Source organism: Nasonia vitripennis, chromosome 2 (genome assembly GCF_009193385.2).
Source record: "Nasonia vitripennis strain AsymCx chromosome 2, Nvit_psr_1.1, whole genome shotgun sequence".
Taxonomy (NCBI): domain Eukaryota; kingdom Metazoa; phylum Arthropoda; class Insecta; order Hymenoptera; family Pteromalidae; genus Nasonia; species Nasonia vitripennis.
Window position 1 is genome coordinate 12,443,834 of NC_045758.1, and position 15,351 is coordinate 12,459,184.

The 15,351-nt window shown below is 51.1% G+C and overlaps 1 protein-coding gene across 7 annotated transcripts in view; it reads right to left on the reverse strand.

The window, feature by feature from the left end:
* Nucleotides 1-15,351, reverse strand: part of LOC100122759 (protein gustavus) — a 289,744-nt gene that overhangs the window by 26,935 nt on the left and 247,458 nt on the right. Inside the window, exons 1-2 of one of the 7 annotated variants that reach the window (XM_031923240.2) lie at nt 12,389-13,194; nt 11,822-11,938 (exon numbers count right to left, since the gene is read on the reverse strand). The exons of 2 other annotated variants lie outside the window; for them this stretch is intronic. In XM_031923240.2, coding sequence (XP_031779100.1) covers nt 11,822-11,938; nt 12,389-12,417 — 146 coding nt within the window. In that variant the 5' untranslated portion in view covers nt 12,418-13,194. Of the gene's footprint in view, nt 1-11,821; nt 11,939-12,360; nt 13,195-15,351 lie in introns of those variants that run through there. 4 more of the 7 variants (XM_031923241.2, XM_031923238.2, XM_031923243.2 and 1 more) reach the window with 4 other exon arrangements.

Genomic DNA, 15,351 nt, shown 5'->3' on the forward strand with positions numbered 1-15,351 from the left:
ACGTGTGCAGCACGTACGGCAACGCAACCATAAACGAAGTCTTTCACAGCCTTCGCCTCTTCCTCTCCAGATGGTCCGCCCTCGCGAGTTGGCTCTCCTCTCGACTTTTCGAAGTAGCGCAAAACGCGGCGCGCTGAAGAATTTTCGCTCGGGATAAAAATGCGCGCGAGTAGAGCTTTGTTTGTTTTGAACGAGAACAATCTGTATACAGGCGCACGCAGAGATCAGCTTTCGGAGTATGGCTCTGAAAGGGAGGAGAAAAACTCTCGCCGATTAGATAGAGCGCGTTCGCATAAAATACACGGGCGTGTATGCCCTGGCAGAGAGAGAGAGAGAGAGAGACTCTTTCGCGTACACGCGTTTTATGCTTATAGCAATATACGCGAACGAGCCCTTCGCCGGGCGCTCACTCTGTCTGGGTATCAGCCGCGCCGAAAACATTGGCTCTCGGCCAGAGCCATCAAAGCTCAGACAAAGGGAGCGTATACCGCCGCGCGCGGTACTTCTGTGTTCCGTACAAAAGCGAGGAGATCTCTCTCAGAGAAGAGCGCTCGTCGAGAAGAGCCCGCTCGCCTCTGTGCGTGCCGCGTAGCGTATCCTCCGAGGCGGATTCTCGCTCTTTTATTTCGCGTTGCTTTTTACGGAATTTCTCGCTGTGTGTAGGGCCTCAGAGGGTATCACGTGTATTAGAGAAAGATGGGAATAGATAATAATAGATCGTGGATTCCGGCCTAGTCTCTTTTGTGCGTATGGCTGCTCTCGGCTTTTTGACGCGATTCAAGGGCGCGGTCGGTCGCGGAAATTTATGTGGCTGCACCGACACCTCGCGTGTGCGTGGATGGCGAAAAGATTCTCTGGGGTGAGGAGAAATAACGTTGACACAGCTGCGGTTTGAATTAACTTTTGAAGAAGTTTAATTCGACGCTTTGGCTCGGCAACGCCGGTAAAAGAAAAACGCCGTCCCCCGAGGGACGAGAGAGCCGTAACAGCCATGAGATAAACGGACCAGTCGAGAGAGAGAGAGAGAGAGAGAGAGAGAGAGAGAGAGAGAGAGAGAGAGAGAGGTCTCTGACCGATACGACGAGCTATTTTATATATACACACGCACAGGCGTAGAGAGAGCTCAGCGCACATACCGCTCGCTGAATTTTCTTCGTATTAATACTGCACGCCTCGATTGGCCGCGGAAAGAAACACATACTTGAGCCGCGGGCGCGGACTACAAAGAGCGAAATAAAAGCAGCAGCGCAGCCGCGTTTTAATCTATATAACGTATATACACGAGTTTCATAAAGGCTACAGCGCTGCTTTTATTTTGTTCTAAGCGTTAAAAGTCGCGGAGCCGTGAAAGAGACAAAAGTGTGCGCGTTTTACACTCGACTTACGCCGCTACTCACGAACACGCGTATAGAAGACGAAATCGGCGAAGATACGCTTCGCGGCGGCGGCGAATATTTTTCCAAAGAGGAGAGTGCTCCGCTCGCAGCGCAGCAGCCCCCCAAGTATTTCGCCCCTCGATCGTTAAGCCGTTACGACTCGGCTTTTACGACGGCGCCCTTCGCTGCTGCTGCTGCTTCGTCTTCTTCCACTGGCTGTCATGGGAACTGGTGTAGAGGAGAGAAGAGGATGCTGCTGCTTTCGCGGAATCGGAGAAAGAGCTTATCTCGCGAGCCTCAATTTCGATACGAGAAATGAGGAAGTCAAAACGCAACGGCAGCAGCTGTAACTTTTTAAGGCCGCTTCTGGCTCTCACGTAATCTTCCACGCGTCTATACACATCGCCGATACTGCCGAAGGATTGTATAGCTGCAGGCTTGTAATTTTACGAGTGTACGGAAAAATAACGATTTGTAAAACACCGAACTTATTGCGTTCCTCTCGCATTCGAGCTTTTCTCGTGTGAATTTTCATGCGTAGCTACTGCATTGGCTTCCGTAGCAAGCAAAGGTTTTTGACGGGAAGAGGGGGAATATAAAGAACTGTATGCAATTGTTTCCAGCTCCGGCAACGACTTCTGATAAGCCTGCGACTATCGGGCCAACTGAATCGCGCCTGTTCCACTTCATGTTAGGATAAAGTGTGCGATAGTTTATCTCACTCAGCCGCGATAGAAAACAGACCGAAGAATCAGAATTCGTTCCTGTGGAATATATAGCCTTTCCCGTACAGCACTTTTCACCGGAGAATTCGCACTGCACCACGCCTAGGAAACCATTTAACTACTCCGCGTATAAATCGAACGATTATCCTCGTTTTATAACAGTTAAGTATCGCAAAAGAAAGTGCATTCTCAAAAACATCACCCTTGCATCAGAAGATCAGTTCTCAAAAAGTTACAGCTGTTCCGAGGTAGAAAAAAAGCCGGCAACTTTGGCAGCGAAACCCCTGCTTCTAAAACGCGACACACTGTGTGAACTCTGGCCGGCTGCCGCGTAATTCGTGTAAAGCCAGTGTCGTAAGTCCGTCCCCGTGGTAGTGACTACTACTGCACACACAGATACACACACAGTGTGGCAACTGTGCGCCTGGCTGCGGTTCGAGTCTGTTCGCGCGACTATACGAGTTTCACAAATGGGTCAACGGGCAGAACTCGCGCGCTATGTGTACACGCGCTTTCGGTGCGCGTATACATATAAACACTCACATACACACACGCCGAACGTATTTATCGCGCGCTTGCGAAAAGAAAAAAGCGCGAGTCGCTGACGTCAGGCTCGCGCCTTTTATTTCGTCTTGTTCGTCTCTCTTTGTTGTCGACGTCGGGGCTTTTTGCGCTCCGCTGCCTCTTTTTTTCGAGAGCTCTCCGCGACGGGCTATTAAAGCGCCGAGGCGCATGCGATATACATACCGCGCTCTGGCCGCAACCCAATAACTGCAGCAGCGCTTTACGAGCGAGGAAGCGACCCCGGATTGTAATCTTGATCGATGAGCGAGGACTGAGAAATTTCATCTCTCAGGATTTTTCGTGTAAGAGCTCTTACTCTCGCGGAGGAGAGCACAATGTCTCAATCAACCGGTCGGAGAAGAGACTGCGCACGGCATATATATCGGGCCTTTCATTTCCCAACTTTTTGTCCGAAAAAGTTTTATAATGAGGGCCATCAATTCGGCGCGAGCGCGCGACTGATGAGTTCATCAGGCGCAGCTCGGCCAATTTCTTCTCGCGCGCGCGCGCGGGGCGAGCTTTTTAATCTTCAAAAGCGTTCAATTTAAGTTAACGGCTTAATTAAAACGGACGGTTGAGCTGTGTGTCTCTCCCGCTCTTTCTCTTTTTCGTAAGCGGAAGGAGAGTGGGAGAAAGCCGCGAGTTTCCGCGAGACGTGGAATTGGAGCAGATTTGTATCTGGTGAGGTCACGCCTCGATTACAATAACGTCGGGATTTACTTCTCTCTACTCGTAATGCTTCCCTTCCACAATCGCCGATTGTATTTAAATTTCCCGCCAAATTACTCTCTCGAAATCGCGTGCGTGTGTTCCGCAGCGCTGGATTCGCCAGGATTTCCGATTATTTCTCGGGCAAATATCGAAGCAGCGGGAGGATTTTCGCTCGCTTCTCGCGAAGTCAAGATGAATAAACTCGAGAGGAGTTATCCACTTCGAAACGTACCCAATTAGAAGCACTTAGCTGTACGAGGAGCGCGCGGCCGTCTTGAGAGATTCTCGGCTACTGACCTTGAGCACAGCAGCAGCAGTGTAGCCCGCGGCTTTAATACCAGACGAGAAAGAGAAAGATAAGAGGCGGAGGAAGTGCGGAAAAAAAGCGCCTGGCCCTCGAATTCGCTCTGCGAAGATAATTAAGCAAGTGAGCCGGTCGAAGGAATCGATAGTCAATGAGCCGCGACAGGGATCGGATGCAATAAAAGTGAAAATCGCGGCCGATTCGCCACGCGGCACCGAAATTTCGCTCTCCTATATACTGTGTTGCGCGCACTTTTTCTTCGTTACGCTGACATGTCACAACAATCAGGGCTTGCGCCGCCTTTTTTTCGTACCACCGTCGTGTGCCTTCGAATGTCCACACGGCACGGCGACTTACAGTGTCAGCGACAAAAGGTTACGGAGAGTTTCTCAAATTGTGAAATACGAGTGTGCCCAATTCCGAAACGGAGTTTGAGCTCGAGGAAGGAGTGTCCTATATAGGCGCTCGCGGTTTAAAAAGCAGATGCGCACGAGAAGACGATAAAACGATTTTTTTACTAAGGATGCTGCTGTGCACACACCTTGAGTCTTGTAAAAATTTATCATCGAAACAGCGTCGGAGAGAGAGATAGCTTATCCGAGAAAAAAGCTCTGGTTCCCCGGGCTCCACGACGTGTGTTTATACTGTCCGAAAAAGATAAACTGCGCGGCGTGAAAAAAAGCGACTCGATTATCTCGGCGCGGGTCCCACGGTTCAAGAACATATAGAGACGCTTCCAGGGTCATCACTCGTCTAGCTTCCGATCGATATAGAACGTGTAACGCATCGACTACAACCCTTATCGCAGGGGCTCGGAACTTCTGCACACGTGTAATTTTCGACCTCTCCGCCGTCACGCAAGAAGACGCGGCGTAATTTCGCGGTTTGCGCGAATATGACAAACGAAACTATACGCTGTCGGGATAATAAAATGGGCTGTGCATACGGAAAGGCGGTTTACGAGTGTACAAGCCGCGGCCGTGCGCGCTGTACGCGGCCGTATATCCGATATCAGGCAGCGCTGCGGCAAAAAAGATTTCGCGCGAAAACGAACGGCGCACTATATTATGCTGCAGCTGCGCCCGCGGTATTATGTACATACCGGTCGCGCAACAATGGGGCTCTCGGTTTATGCGGATTCGGTGTCATTTAATCGTCGTCGTTTTTCGTTTCGCTGCCTACTCCGCGTTTGTCACGTCGGACCGTATGCATAAGGTATTTGAACAAATTTGATAAGCAAGTTCTTGTTGCGAGGCTGCTTTACTTGGAAACCGCGGAAGTTCGACTTAAAGCTACTACTGTCTAGAAGTGTAACTATATTTCCACGGCTAACGGTCGTGTCCAGGAGCTTCTACTCATTACGGTTCGTACGTCAGTTAATCCTTTGTTTTGCCCAGCATTGTCTGAGATACGCAACTAATACACATAATACTCTCTCGTGAATAACAATCGTATGCGAACATCTGCACAACAACACGTTCGAAAAATCGAAAGCCTCTAAAGGCGCTTGTATGAAAGTTACACATGTTATAATCTTCGAATGTTGAAATAGATATTTTGTTAACCCTTTGACATTAGTATCAAGCAGTGTCCACAACTATCAGCCGAGCGCGCGTATTTGTCTCTAGTAAAACCGCCTCTCTCGCGAGCGTTATTTCTTCATTACGCTGTAATATATCCTGCAGCTATGCAGCGAGAAAATTTACAGCGCTTATAATTCGCATCACTCAAAAATTACAATAATCGCTAACCGATAGGATCTCTCTCCCTCTCTCTCTCTTTCGCAGCGCGATAAAAACATTAACCCAATTGAAAAAGTCTCTCTCTCTCTCTCTCTGTGGCTGCTTTTTTGCAAACGAAATTTGTTGCGATCGCTATCTGTCCGCTCGAGCGCGAAAGATAAACTAATATAAGAGGAGAATATCGGCGGCAGTGTGGTATACGAAGTACAGAGAGCGAGCCGAGCGCGATAGCATCTAGTATAGCGTGTCAGATTAGTTACATCACCGCTTATGTTCTCGATGTAATTCAGATCTCGGCGCGATGACTCTCCCAACTCTACTGCTGCTGTAAGAAAGTTCGTGTGTGAATGTGTATAGCTATACACTCGCCGTGACGTCTGACGCATCTATCAAGATCAATTGACCTATGTCTATGCGCGTCGTCGTGTAATGTATAAACAGGTTGTGCTCGGCGACGATGCACACGAGGACGATGTCCATGAAAAGAGTTGCTTCGACGATTGATCGTTGGACGTATAACGCACACACGCTGGCGCTTTGCGCAATTTTTCCGCGGACTTGCGAAATATCTCATTCGCGCCGCCTTTCGTTTTCCCGTCGTGCATACGCACTTGCGCGTGCGTTTGAAAGGCCCACACATCTGTTGAGCGAGAATTCAAAATAAACGATAGAGAGTGAGAGCTTCAATTCGGCCACTTCTCTCTTTCTCTCTCAAACAATCAGACGTTATTCCGAGAGCGTAATCAGCTCTTGGCGTCGAACCCAACTCTCGCTTAGCGGCGCCGCCGAACTTCACACATCACACATTCACATGCGTGTATATAGAGCCATGTGTCATCGGCTGCGGGCGGACACAAGCTGTATACGGCGCAATTAAGGCGGCGCTGTATGAAAAGGAAGTCGCCAACTAGAGAGAGAAGGCCGATGAATGAAAACAGCTGCTGCTGTTGCTGCTGCGGCTGCGATGACGACACGCCGAGCTATTTTAATGTGCAAATAAACGGTCGACACCCGCGAGGAATGCTCGCGGCTTTTTTTCGGCGCTGCCGCTTCCTCGAAAGAACTCGAGGTTTTTAGGGTTATATACGAAGAAGAAGAAGACCCTCCCGAGCGTCTGGGCTGGGTTCGAGCTGAAATTCAATCCCTTTTAGAAGAGTTGCGCGGAGCAGCGCTCTCCCAAATCGGGCACTATATTTCTGGCCACGCATTTGTGCGTTCGGAAATTCGCTCGGAGCTGAGAGAGGCGGAACTGGAAGTATGTTTGCCATGCTTTTGCGGACGGAGCGGGAGAGGAAAAGCAATAATGTAAATTCCAGCCGAGTAGCGCAGTCAAGTTACTCTCAAATATTGGCTCGGAAAAAACAACGCCGCGCATTAATGTTGAAGAGAAAAAAACTCGAGGCTTAATGGAAGTTCCGCGATGCGCGAGTTTATACGCTGGAAGACAATCGTCGCGACTGACCATTATATTCTCTTCGGAATCACGATTCAATAGTAATTTTTTTCACACGAGCTGCTTCCGCTTAGAGACCCGTCACTTATCCGCCGTCGAGTATTTAACGCAATGAATAATTCCCGATAACGAGTTTTCGACGCGTGCACGTATAGTACGCGCACGCATACACTATTATATCGCTCGAGACGTCGGTGCGTATTACAGAGTCGCGCGACTCGCTTAGAAGTCGCGAAGTGGGTCATTAGTCTTAATGATTTTAGCCCAAGGTTTGTGAAAGGTAAACTTTGACTGCTCGCGCACGCACACACGCGAGCTTCCGCGCCGTTCAAATTTAAATGCTCGACTGTGTGTGTGTGTGTGCGTGTATGTGTGTTATATGGCAAGCGCTATGCTGTATCGAACGTTAGAGCGCGCCATCCGCCTAGCAGCGACTCAAGGTCGCTTGATTTATTTTTTCCTCCTCGATCCGAACAAGGTAGCGGAGAGCCGAGCTCTCTCTCTCGTCAGTGAAATTTCAAATCTTTTCTGTAGCTGTTTCTCCCTCTTCCCCTGTGCAATATCGCAAGCGCTTTTTTATTTCGGTCCCAACGGAATGAAGAAACGCGGCGGATAAATAATCCGCCAATGATTTCGAAGTGGTATTTCATAAGCTTACACAGAGGCGTGTGTGCTGCATAGTCGGAAAGGGTGTAAAATTACTGCGGGGAAGCAGCGTGTGAGAAAACACTCATATCTCCAGCTCTCGGATATGTATTTCAAGACGTTGATGCGGCGTATTTTCGCGGTCTCTCCCTCGCGTGCGAGGATGCGTGCGATACTGCTGCTGCAGGAGAAGTGAAAAATCGCGTTATACGCGCCGTGCGCGCAGGACGAGAGTAAAAAAGGAGCGGCGTATAGCTGCGCGCAGGGAGTGGAGAGCCGAGGGAAAACAAGGAAAGCAAGAAGCAGCGAAGAAGACGATGAAGTGAGAGATAAGGGGAAAAGGAGGAGCGAGAGAGAAAGGAGACGGACGAGAGGAGAAGCAGCCGCCAACATCCTGCCCGATACTTTGTCTGGAATTTCGAAGCGAACGGCCCTCGAGAAAACCAGTTGTGCACCGGGCAGAGGCTCGCTCGCTCTCGACGGTTTCGTCCACTGTATATATACTCCGACAAAGGCCTTAAACCCCGCCAAGGGTCACTGCTTCTCTCTCTCTCTTTCTCTCTCTCTCTCTTCTCTCTCTTCTCCTCTTTCGCCGCTCGCGAGACGGCCCCCTGGGAAAAGCGCACGATCGGCACGGCCCTGGGTGGACACACACGGCGCGCGCGCTCGCGACGAGTTTCATAAAAGCTCCCTCGCTCCGCATACACCAGAGCTCTCTTGGATTATTTTCGTTATTCTCACGTCCTCGCTAATGCGTAGGAATGAGAGCGACTGGTTAGAGACTGACCTACCGTCTCTCTCATTCTCTCTCTCTCTCTCTCTCTCTCTCTCTCTCTCTCTCTCTATATCCCTCTCTCTTTCGCAAGCGGATTTCGAATGCATATGCGCGCACATCTTCCGAGGGGGAAAGAAGACTCTTGGGAAATTTCGAAGACGATAATAGCTGGCCCCCTTCTGCAATTTTCAAAAAGCAGCTCGACCGTGCATGCGTGCACGCACTCGCCCTTTGACAGATATTAATGTACGAACCGTCTCACGAAAAAAAAGGACGGAACGCACGACAAGTGCAAACTCGGAAACTCGATCCGCGTAGTGATGGTAAGACAAGTACTTTCCGCACTATTAGAACGGCCTAATAGGACTAGCACACATTCCATCGCTCAGACACGCTGACGGACTGCGCTCGCTCGCCTCGAGCGGCGTCTCGAAAATTTCGCGGAGCAGTACGCAGTTCCGGCTGCTGCGGCTTCCGGTCACGGTCAGCCTCCTTCTCCACCCACCGATGAGTGTATGTGTGTATGTGTCTATAGACGCAGGGCCACTCGCTCATATCGACACGCCACTGCGCGCGCAGAGCACTTAAACCAAGGTGGAGGTCGTTACACCCTGATCGCGAGAGAGGCGGCCACTCGATCGTTGGATCGTCGTTACTCGGCGTGTACTTTTTTATTAATTGGTGGCTTCGGGTCGCCGTGAGAGATTCCCTCTCGGTGTCTTTGATATAACTCAATCCCTGTGCGAGCGAGAGTCTATGGATTTTCATGGTGGAAGATGAAACGTCGCGCGGTGATGACGATTTCCGTCGAGTACGTTTTAATCATCGATTCGTTCTCGGGATAGACGAAGACGAGGTCGCTCAAAGATACACCGGGAAAAAAGAGGTGGGCTTGGAGAGAGCAGAAAAAAAAACGCATCAGCGATGCCTCGGTCGATAGCGCGAGCGCTGCAGATAGACGACGAAAAAGAGTGGAAGCGGACGGATAGGGGGATAACTCGATTTTATCGCTCTGACGGCTTGTTGTGAGAGGGAAAAATCAATAACTCCGGCGAAAAATTTGTATACACACCGGTTATCTTCGTGATTTTCGTATAAATTGTTCATCGCACTCGCGGCGGATTTTTTCCAAAAGCGTGTATCGCGGCTATAGCGTCTGTATCTTTATAGAGGAAAAAGAATGAGGGCTTATAGTCGTTTCCGGATAGCGCACGAGCTGTTCATAATACGAGCGCGATAATGAGTAATACGAAAAAACGTAAAAAACGTTTGGCGAGTGTTTTACACACACACACACATTGGCATTAGAAAGGCTAAAGGCTCGCAGCTGTCACACTCACACGCAGACACACAGAGTCTGGCTTTTTACTACAGTCTGAGCGCGACGACAGATGTTCGCCAACAGTCAAACAATGGAGCGCTCGCGTTCGCTCTTCTAACTCATTTTAATATAGAGCCAAGGCTGCAGACATCGCGAGAGTAAAAGAGAGAAAAAACTCGCTCCAATACAGAGAATTGTATAATTGACGTATAGCGACTTTTCGGCAACGGTAAAAGTTGAGTAACGCGAAGAGAAAAAAAAGCGCGCAGAACAGGAGTCGTGCATGCGCTTGCGGATTTTTTCCTCGCAGTCACGAAGCAGTCCGCGGTGCCATGCGAAAAATATTGCCCAAGCGTTCCCATTCGTTATGTATACACAGCCGAACTATCGCACGTATGCACACACACACGCGCGCGCGAGAGAGAGGTGGCTTCGTGCGCCGGTAATTACTCGCGGCACTCGGCAAAGAGGGATTAATCGAATCGATCGATCGCTGTTCGGCATCGCGGCTCTCCCGCGACGACGTCTCGTCGGCGATCAAGACAAGTGTGTTTCTTGCGGCACAAACACACGACCTCGCCGAAAACTCGCGGTTCGATTGTACTTGCACGCGTCGACTCGTTTCCGCTCGAGCGAAATGATATACGTATATCTGAGCGACGCGTGCGTATAGCAGCAGCCCTGATGTGAGAGCTTTTTTTCATCACGTGTGCGCAGGAGAGCAATGGGTCTCTTTCACTCTAATAGGTCCATTCACGAGAGCGTCTTTTCTGTGGTGACTCCTGCAGCGGCAGCTGCGCGTGAATTTCCCACGAGACACGCTCGGCGATAAGTGCCGCTGCCGTAGTGTTTGTATAGAGCAGCGCCGCCGCCGAAAGATCGATACGAATCCTCACGTTTTTCCCTCTAATTCCGCGGGCCCGTTTGCTGCGGCCATAGCCGCTACTATGGCGATAAGCCGTTAATTTCGTATTTCAAAGGGGGCCGACACACACGCTCCGGCAGCTGCCCCCCTTGCGTTCGATCGTCGTGGAAATTTTCGTACATGATTTAAAGTCCTCGAGCTGGCATTTAATTCACTTATGCACACACGCGCACACAGAGTCACTGAAAAACTCGCGAGGGAGTTCACGGAACGCCTGGAGACGGCGTATAGCTACGCGCGGAAACAAGCGTTCGACGCATCCGTTCCACAAAGTGATCAACCTCCTCGGCTGATGTGTGTATGGTGCATGCACGTATAGAGCACACAGCTTTCCGGCTCTCCTCGCGTGCTGTGTAAGCCGCATGCACGCCACATGTTCCCTCCTGCCCGCCTTCTCTCTTTTTTTCCACCGCGCCTCAGCTCTCCCCTTGCGCGCTGCAGCAGCGACGAGGCTTCTCCTGTGTGTGTGTGTATATGTGTCTGTGTAGAGTACAAGAGTTGAAAGCGATACGCGGAGGGAGGTCTCCCGTAATTTATGCGCCGGCGCATGCGTGTGAGGCTCCGAGGGTTGTCTCGGAGAATTTTCGAAAATTTCGGAGCACGCGGTCGGAGCGGTGCTTTGCTCGGTGTGATAGATAGATAGATAGATAGATAGATAGATAGATAGATAGATAGATAGATATAAATTTATTTGTGAATTACAAAATAGTATAAACGCAGGAACATTGAGAGTGCCATTAATCACAAGTCTTCATAAATAATCATCAATACAAAGAACACGCACGTCAATAAATGTACAAGTTCACGCAACAAATATAAAAATAGGCAGTAATAGTGGTCGATGATCAATGATCGCACAAAGTAGAAGTGGAGACAAATCAACGCATCACCGTCTTGAACGCACTTAGCGAGGGCAACCGTTTAACATTGTTAGGTAAGTCGTTCTACAACCTCGCTCCGCGAGCCCTAAACGAGTGAAGGCCAGCATCCGTGCGGGAACGAGGCACAACCAACTCTCTACCCTCACTCTGGCGGACGTGCGATCTAAATTTTTAACGAAGAGCTCACAGAGATAGGAAGGCCTCTTGATATTAATGAAAGACAGAGAGAGAGAGAGAGAGAGAGAGAGAGAGAGAGAGAGAGAGAGAGAGAGAGAGAGAGAGAGAGAGAGAGAGAGAGAGAGAGGAGACACAATACAGACAAAGCGTCGAGCGAGAAACAGAGAGGAAGAGAGAGAGAGAGAGAGAGAGAGAAGAGATAATGTCTTTTATGGTGTTTACCTCCTGCGTTTACCGATGCGAACGCTATCCAAGCTGAACCCATCGGACTGACACTCCGAGTCGGCGGATTCGCGAGCGTAAAAACCGAAGTCGTTGGCAGTCTTGGCGCATTTTCCCCTGCGAAAAACAGTACACTCGGGTTATAATCCTTATCCCTCTGCGCGCGAAACTCCTTCCACACCGCATATAGACGCGTGCGCACAGCGGAGGAAAACGCGCGCGGACTGCAAACTCGGGCCGCGCGCGTGCAGTTACATAAGCTGCATCGCGCGCGCGGAGGAGGACCGCGAGCGAGCGAGAGAGATAGACGTAACTCACTCGCGTGCTTAGCCAGGTGGGGGGGGGGGGAGAGACGCGGCGATAAGAGGACTACTCTCCGCTCACGGGGGTGGCTGGGTGGGGGCGTCTACTCCGCTCTCACGTGTGTGTGCGTGCGTTGTATGGAAGTCAGCGCGTCGCGAGTACAGCCGATGCACCGATGTGTGGATTTTGTGTGTTGGGTGAGTGTAAATTTGTCAAGGTAATAAGGCTGCAAGTACCTAGGCATAATTGATGATAAGAACTTACGCTCGTCGCGCCTTCACCGACCAATCCATATCGCGTACGACGTATCCAACTAACGCACAATTTTTCTTCAACTTATTCGCGGGCAATTTCTTCCTCCTGAGAATATTGCACTTGCGCACACAACACTGGCGTTTTCCCGTAATTTTGTTGATTTTAGCGGCGGCCGCCTCCTCGCCGGCAGCTGCAGCCGCAGCAGCCACAACAGCCGACGACGACGACGACGACGACGAGGATGAGCTCGTTACTCGTCTGGCGACGGCGCAGCCACTGCTGCCGCGTCGCCTGCTCGTACTGGCGTTGCTTGCTGTAGCGTCGGACGCAACCGACGCCCCTGGAGCTGCTGCTTCCACCGCTGGATGCTGCTGCGCCCCTGTGCGGGCGCTACGTCTTACTCGGCCCGCGGGGTCCGTCGTGGATGAGATCCCTCCAACGTCTCTTGTCTCTCTCTCTCTCTCTCTCTCTCTCTCTCTCTCTCTCTCACACCCACCCTCTCTCTCTCTCTCTCTCTCTCTCTCGCTCTGTGTCAATCCCGCGCGCACCGCGACATTCGCACCACTGGCAACACTTTATATACGTATTATTACGAACTAACTACTATTACTATCGATATACTATTCGCGTACTTGGCTCTTTTTTCTATACTAGCTAGTATCACTGTTGCTGCGAGCTATGTATAACGGGCGAACGGCTTAAAAGTCCATAGAGATGAGGTTCGAGCGAGCAGCGACGCCGCCCCACCGACGGCCGAGGAGAGACTGAGCTCTGCCAGGCGCATCGACGCGCGCGCAGAACGGCTCGAGCCGAGCTCTCTGGCTCTCTCGTGCATGGTGGGGGCTCTGGCAACGCAACGCTCGCTAGTCGCTGGCTGTACACGCGCACACACACACACACACACACACACACATACCGCGGCTGCAGGGCCGTACTATTAGCGCCGTGGTTCCCCTCGCGCTCGACTGCGAACCCCTGAGCTTTTTTCGCTCTTTTTCGCACGCTACACACTTCCTCTCCCCGTTTCTCTTGTTGTTCGAGGGGAGAGAGAGAGAGAGTGCGTTTTCATCCCGGCAGCCCAGTCGTCGCTCTAAACGGATTACGCCGAGTCAATTTTTGTCCGCGAGGATTTCCTCTCTCACTCCACGGGCTTTTTCCCCATCGCCGCGCATGATTTTTCATCGCGGCTCGTTCGAGCGAGATTTTTCCGACGATCCACTTCGCGAGCTTTGCCACCAGCGCGACTGCTCCGAAAATAATATCGGAGCTTGCGTGCTGCGGGGGGCCTCCGAGAGAAGCGGGTACGTCGCTGCGCTATCTTCCCTATCGCCCATGGCTGCAGAACAGCAGCAGCAGCAGCAGCAGCAGCAGCAGCAGCAGACGGACAGACAGGCATCGAGCGCAAGTCTGCCGTGTATAGATATACAGGGCTGTGCGTAGGTCTGCCGGTGTGTGTGTGCGCGTGATGCGGTTCTCAGCGGGGTAGGCCAACAACGCCGCCATGTTTTGTGCTGCTCTCACTAACACACATATAGGGGCGCAGGCAACACTGCACGAAAATCCTCCTTTTTCGAATTCACTCTCGTTCTGCGCTGCACAAGCGTCAGTATAGCGCCGCTCGATGATGCCTTTTCGATTGCGCGCAGAAAAGCTGGAGAGGGAGAGCGCGCGCGTTTCCAAATTTCCCATAGCCGCAGCTAATAGCGTTAATGGAACATGTGTCGCGCGCTGTTTAAAGGCCCAACTGTCATCGATCGATACAGTGTTGAAACTCGATTTCTCTCTCTTAGTTTATTTCTCTTCGTCGCGCAAAAACCTCGAAACCCCTCTCTCGTCGTGTGCGGAGGCGCGTTTTTTTTCGTGCGCCCGCGCGTCGCGTCGTACAGCCATTGGTGCTCGTTGAGCGTCGTCGTGTACGCGTATATAGTGCAAACCCGTGTGCCAGAGCGAGACGGGACGATTTAATGGCAGAACAGCGCAGTAGCAGTGACGATGGGGAGGCTGCAGCAGCAGCAGCAGCGCGCAGAGTGTACGGGGCAGAAAGGGCAGGGACGGACGGATTGGGGAGGATGCGACGACGACTACCCTCGGGTTTTGATGGACCCCTACTCGTCTGCCTATCTGTCTGTCTGTGTGTCTCGCTGACGCTCTCCCGCTCTCTCTCTCTCTCTCTCTCTCTCTCGCTCTCTCTCTCTCTCTCTCTCTCTCTCTCTCTCTCTCTCTATGGTCCAGCCGATATCGCTTCGACGTCGAATTAATCCCAGAAAAGTGTACGAGTGATGACGTGACAGACTCGCCGAGGCTCGATATGCGCGAGAGCCGGGGATTTAATATCGCCACGCGCCGTTCGCTATTGCAGCTTCTCTGTGTACTCTTTTCGATTTATTTTTCAATGCCCGAGCTTGGCAAACTCGCCCCGCCAAGCTCGCATGTATAATGATATTTCAAAAGGCTCTCTTTCTGCGCGCGAGCGAAAAAAAACGCGGAGCCCGCCGATTCTTTAAAACGTTATTTTTTCCCGCCGGATCGTGACCTTTTCGTTTTAATAACAGCCCAGCGAGACAGAGAGAATTACGAAATCGTAATGCGCTACTGCTCCTTTTCTCTTCGTAGAGACTCTCTCGCGAGCTCGCCACTCAGCTGTGTATTTATTTTACGATGAGGGACCTTCAAACTTATTTTACACGAGCGCGCGCATAGCGAATGTTGAGAAAGAAGAAGCCGTAATATTATTTCAGTGCGAGCGAGGAATATTGCATAAAAAACTGTCGCAATATTATTTCCCGCAGGCGTGAAATTTCCCCGTTGCTGGAAGACGGGAGAGCAACGAAATATCCCATATAGTCCCTTTCTCGTATATCATAGTAAAAACCTTCTCGTCGCTCTCGGCTCGAAGGCCAAGCGCGCGCAGGTACTACTGGTGGCTGTGTGCACGCCGCAGCCAGACGGCATCGAGAGAGGCCCTTTTAGGA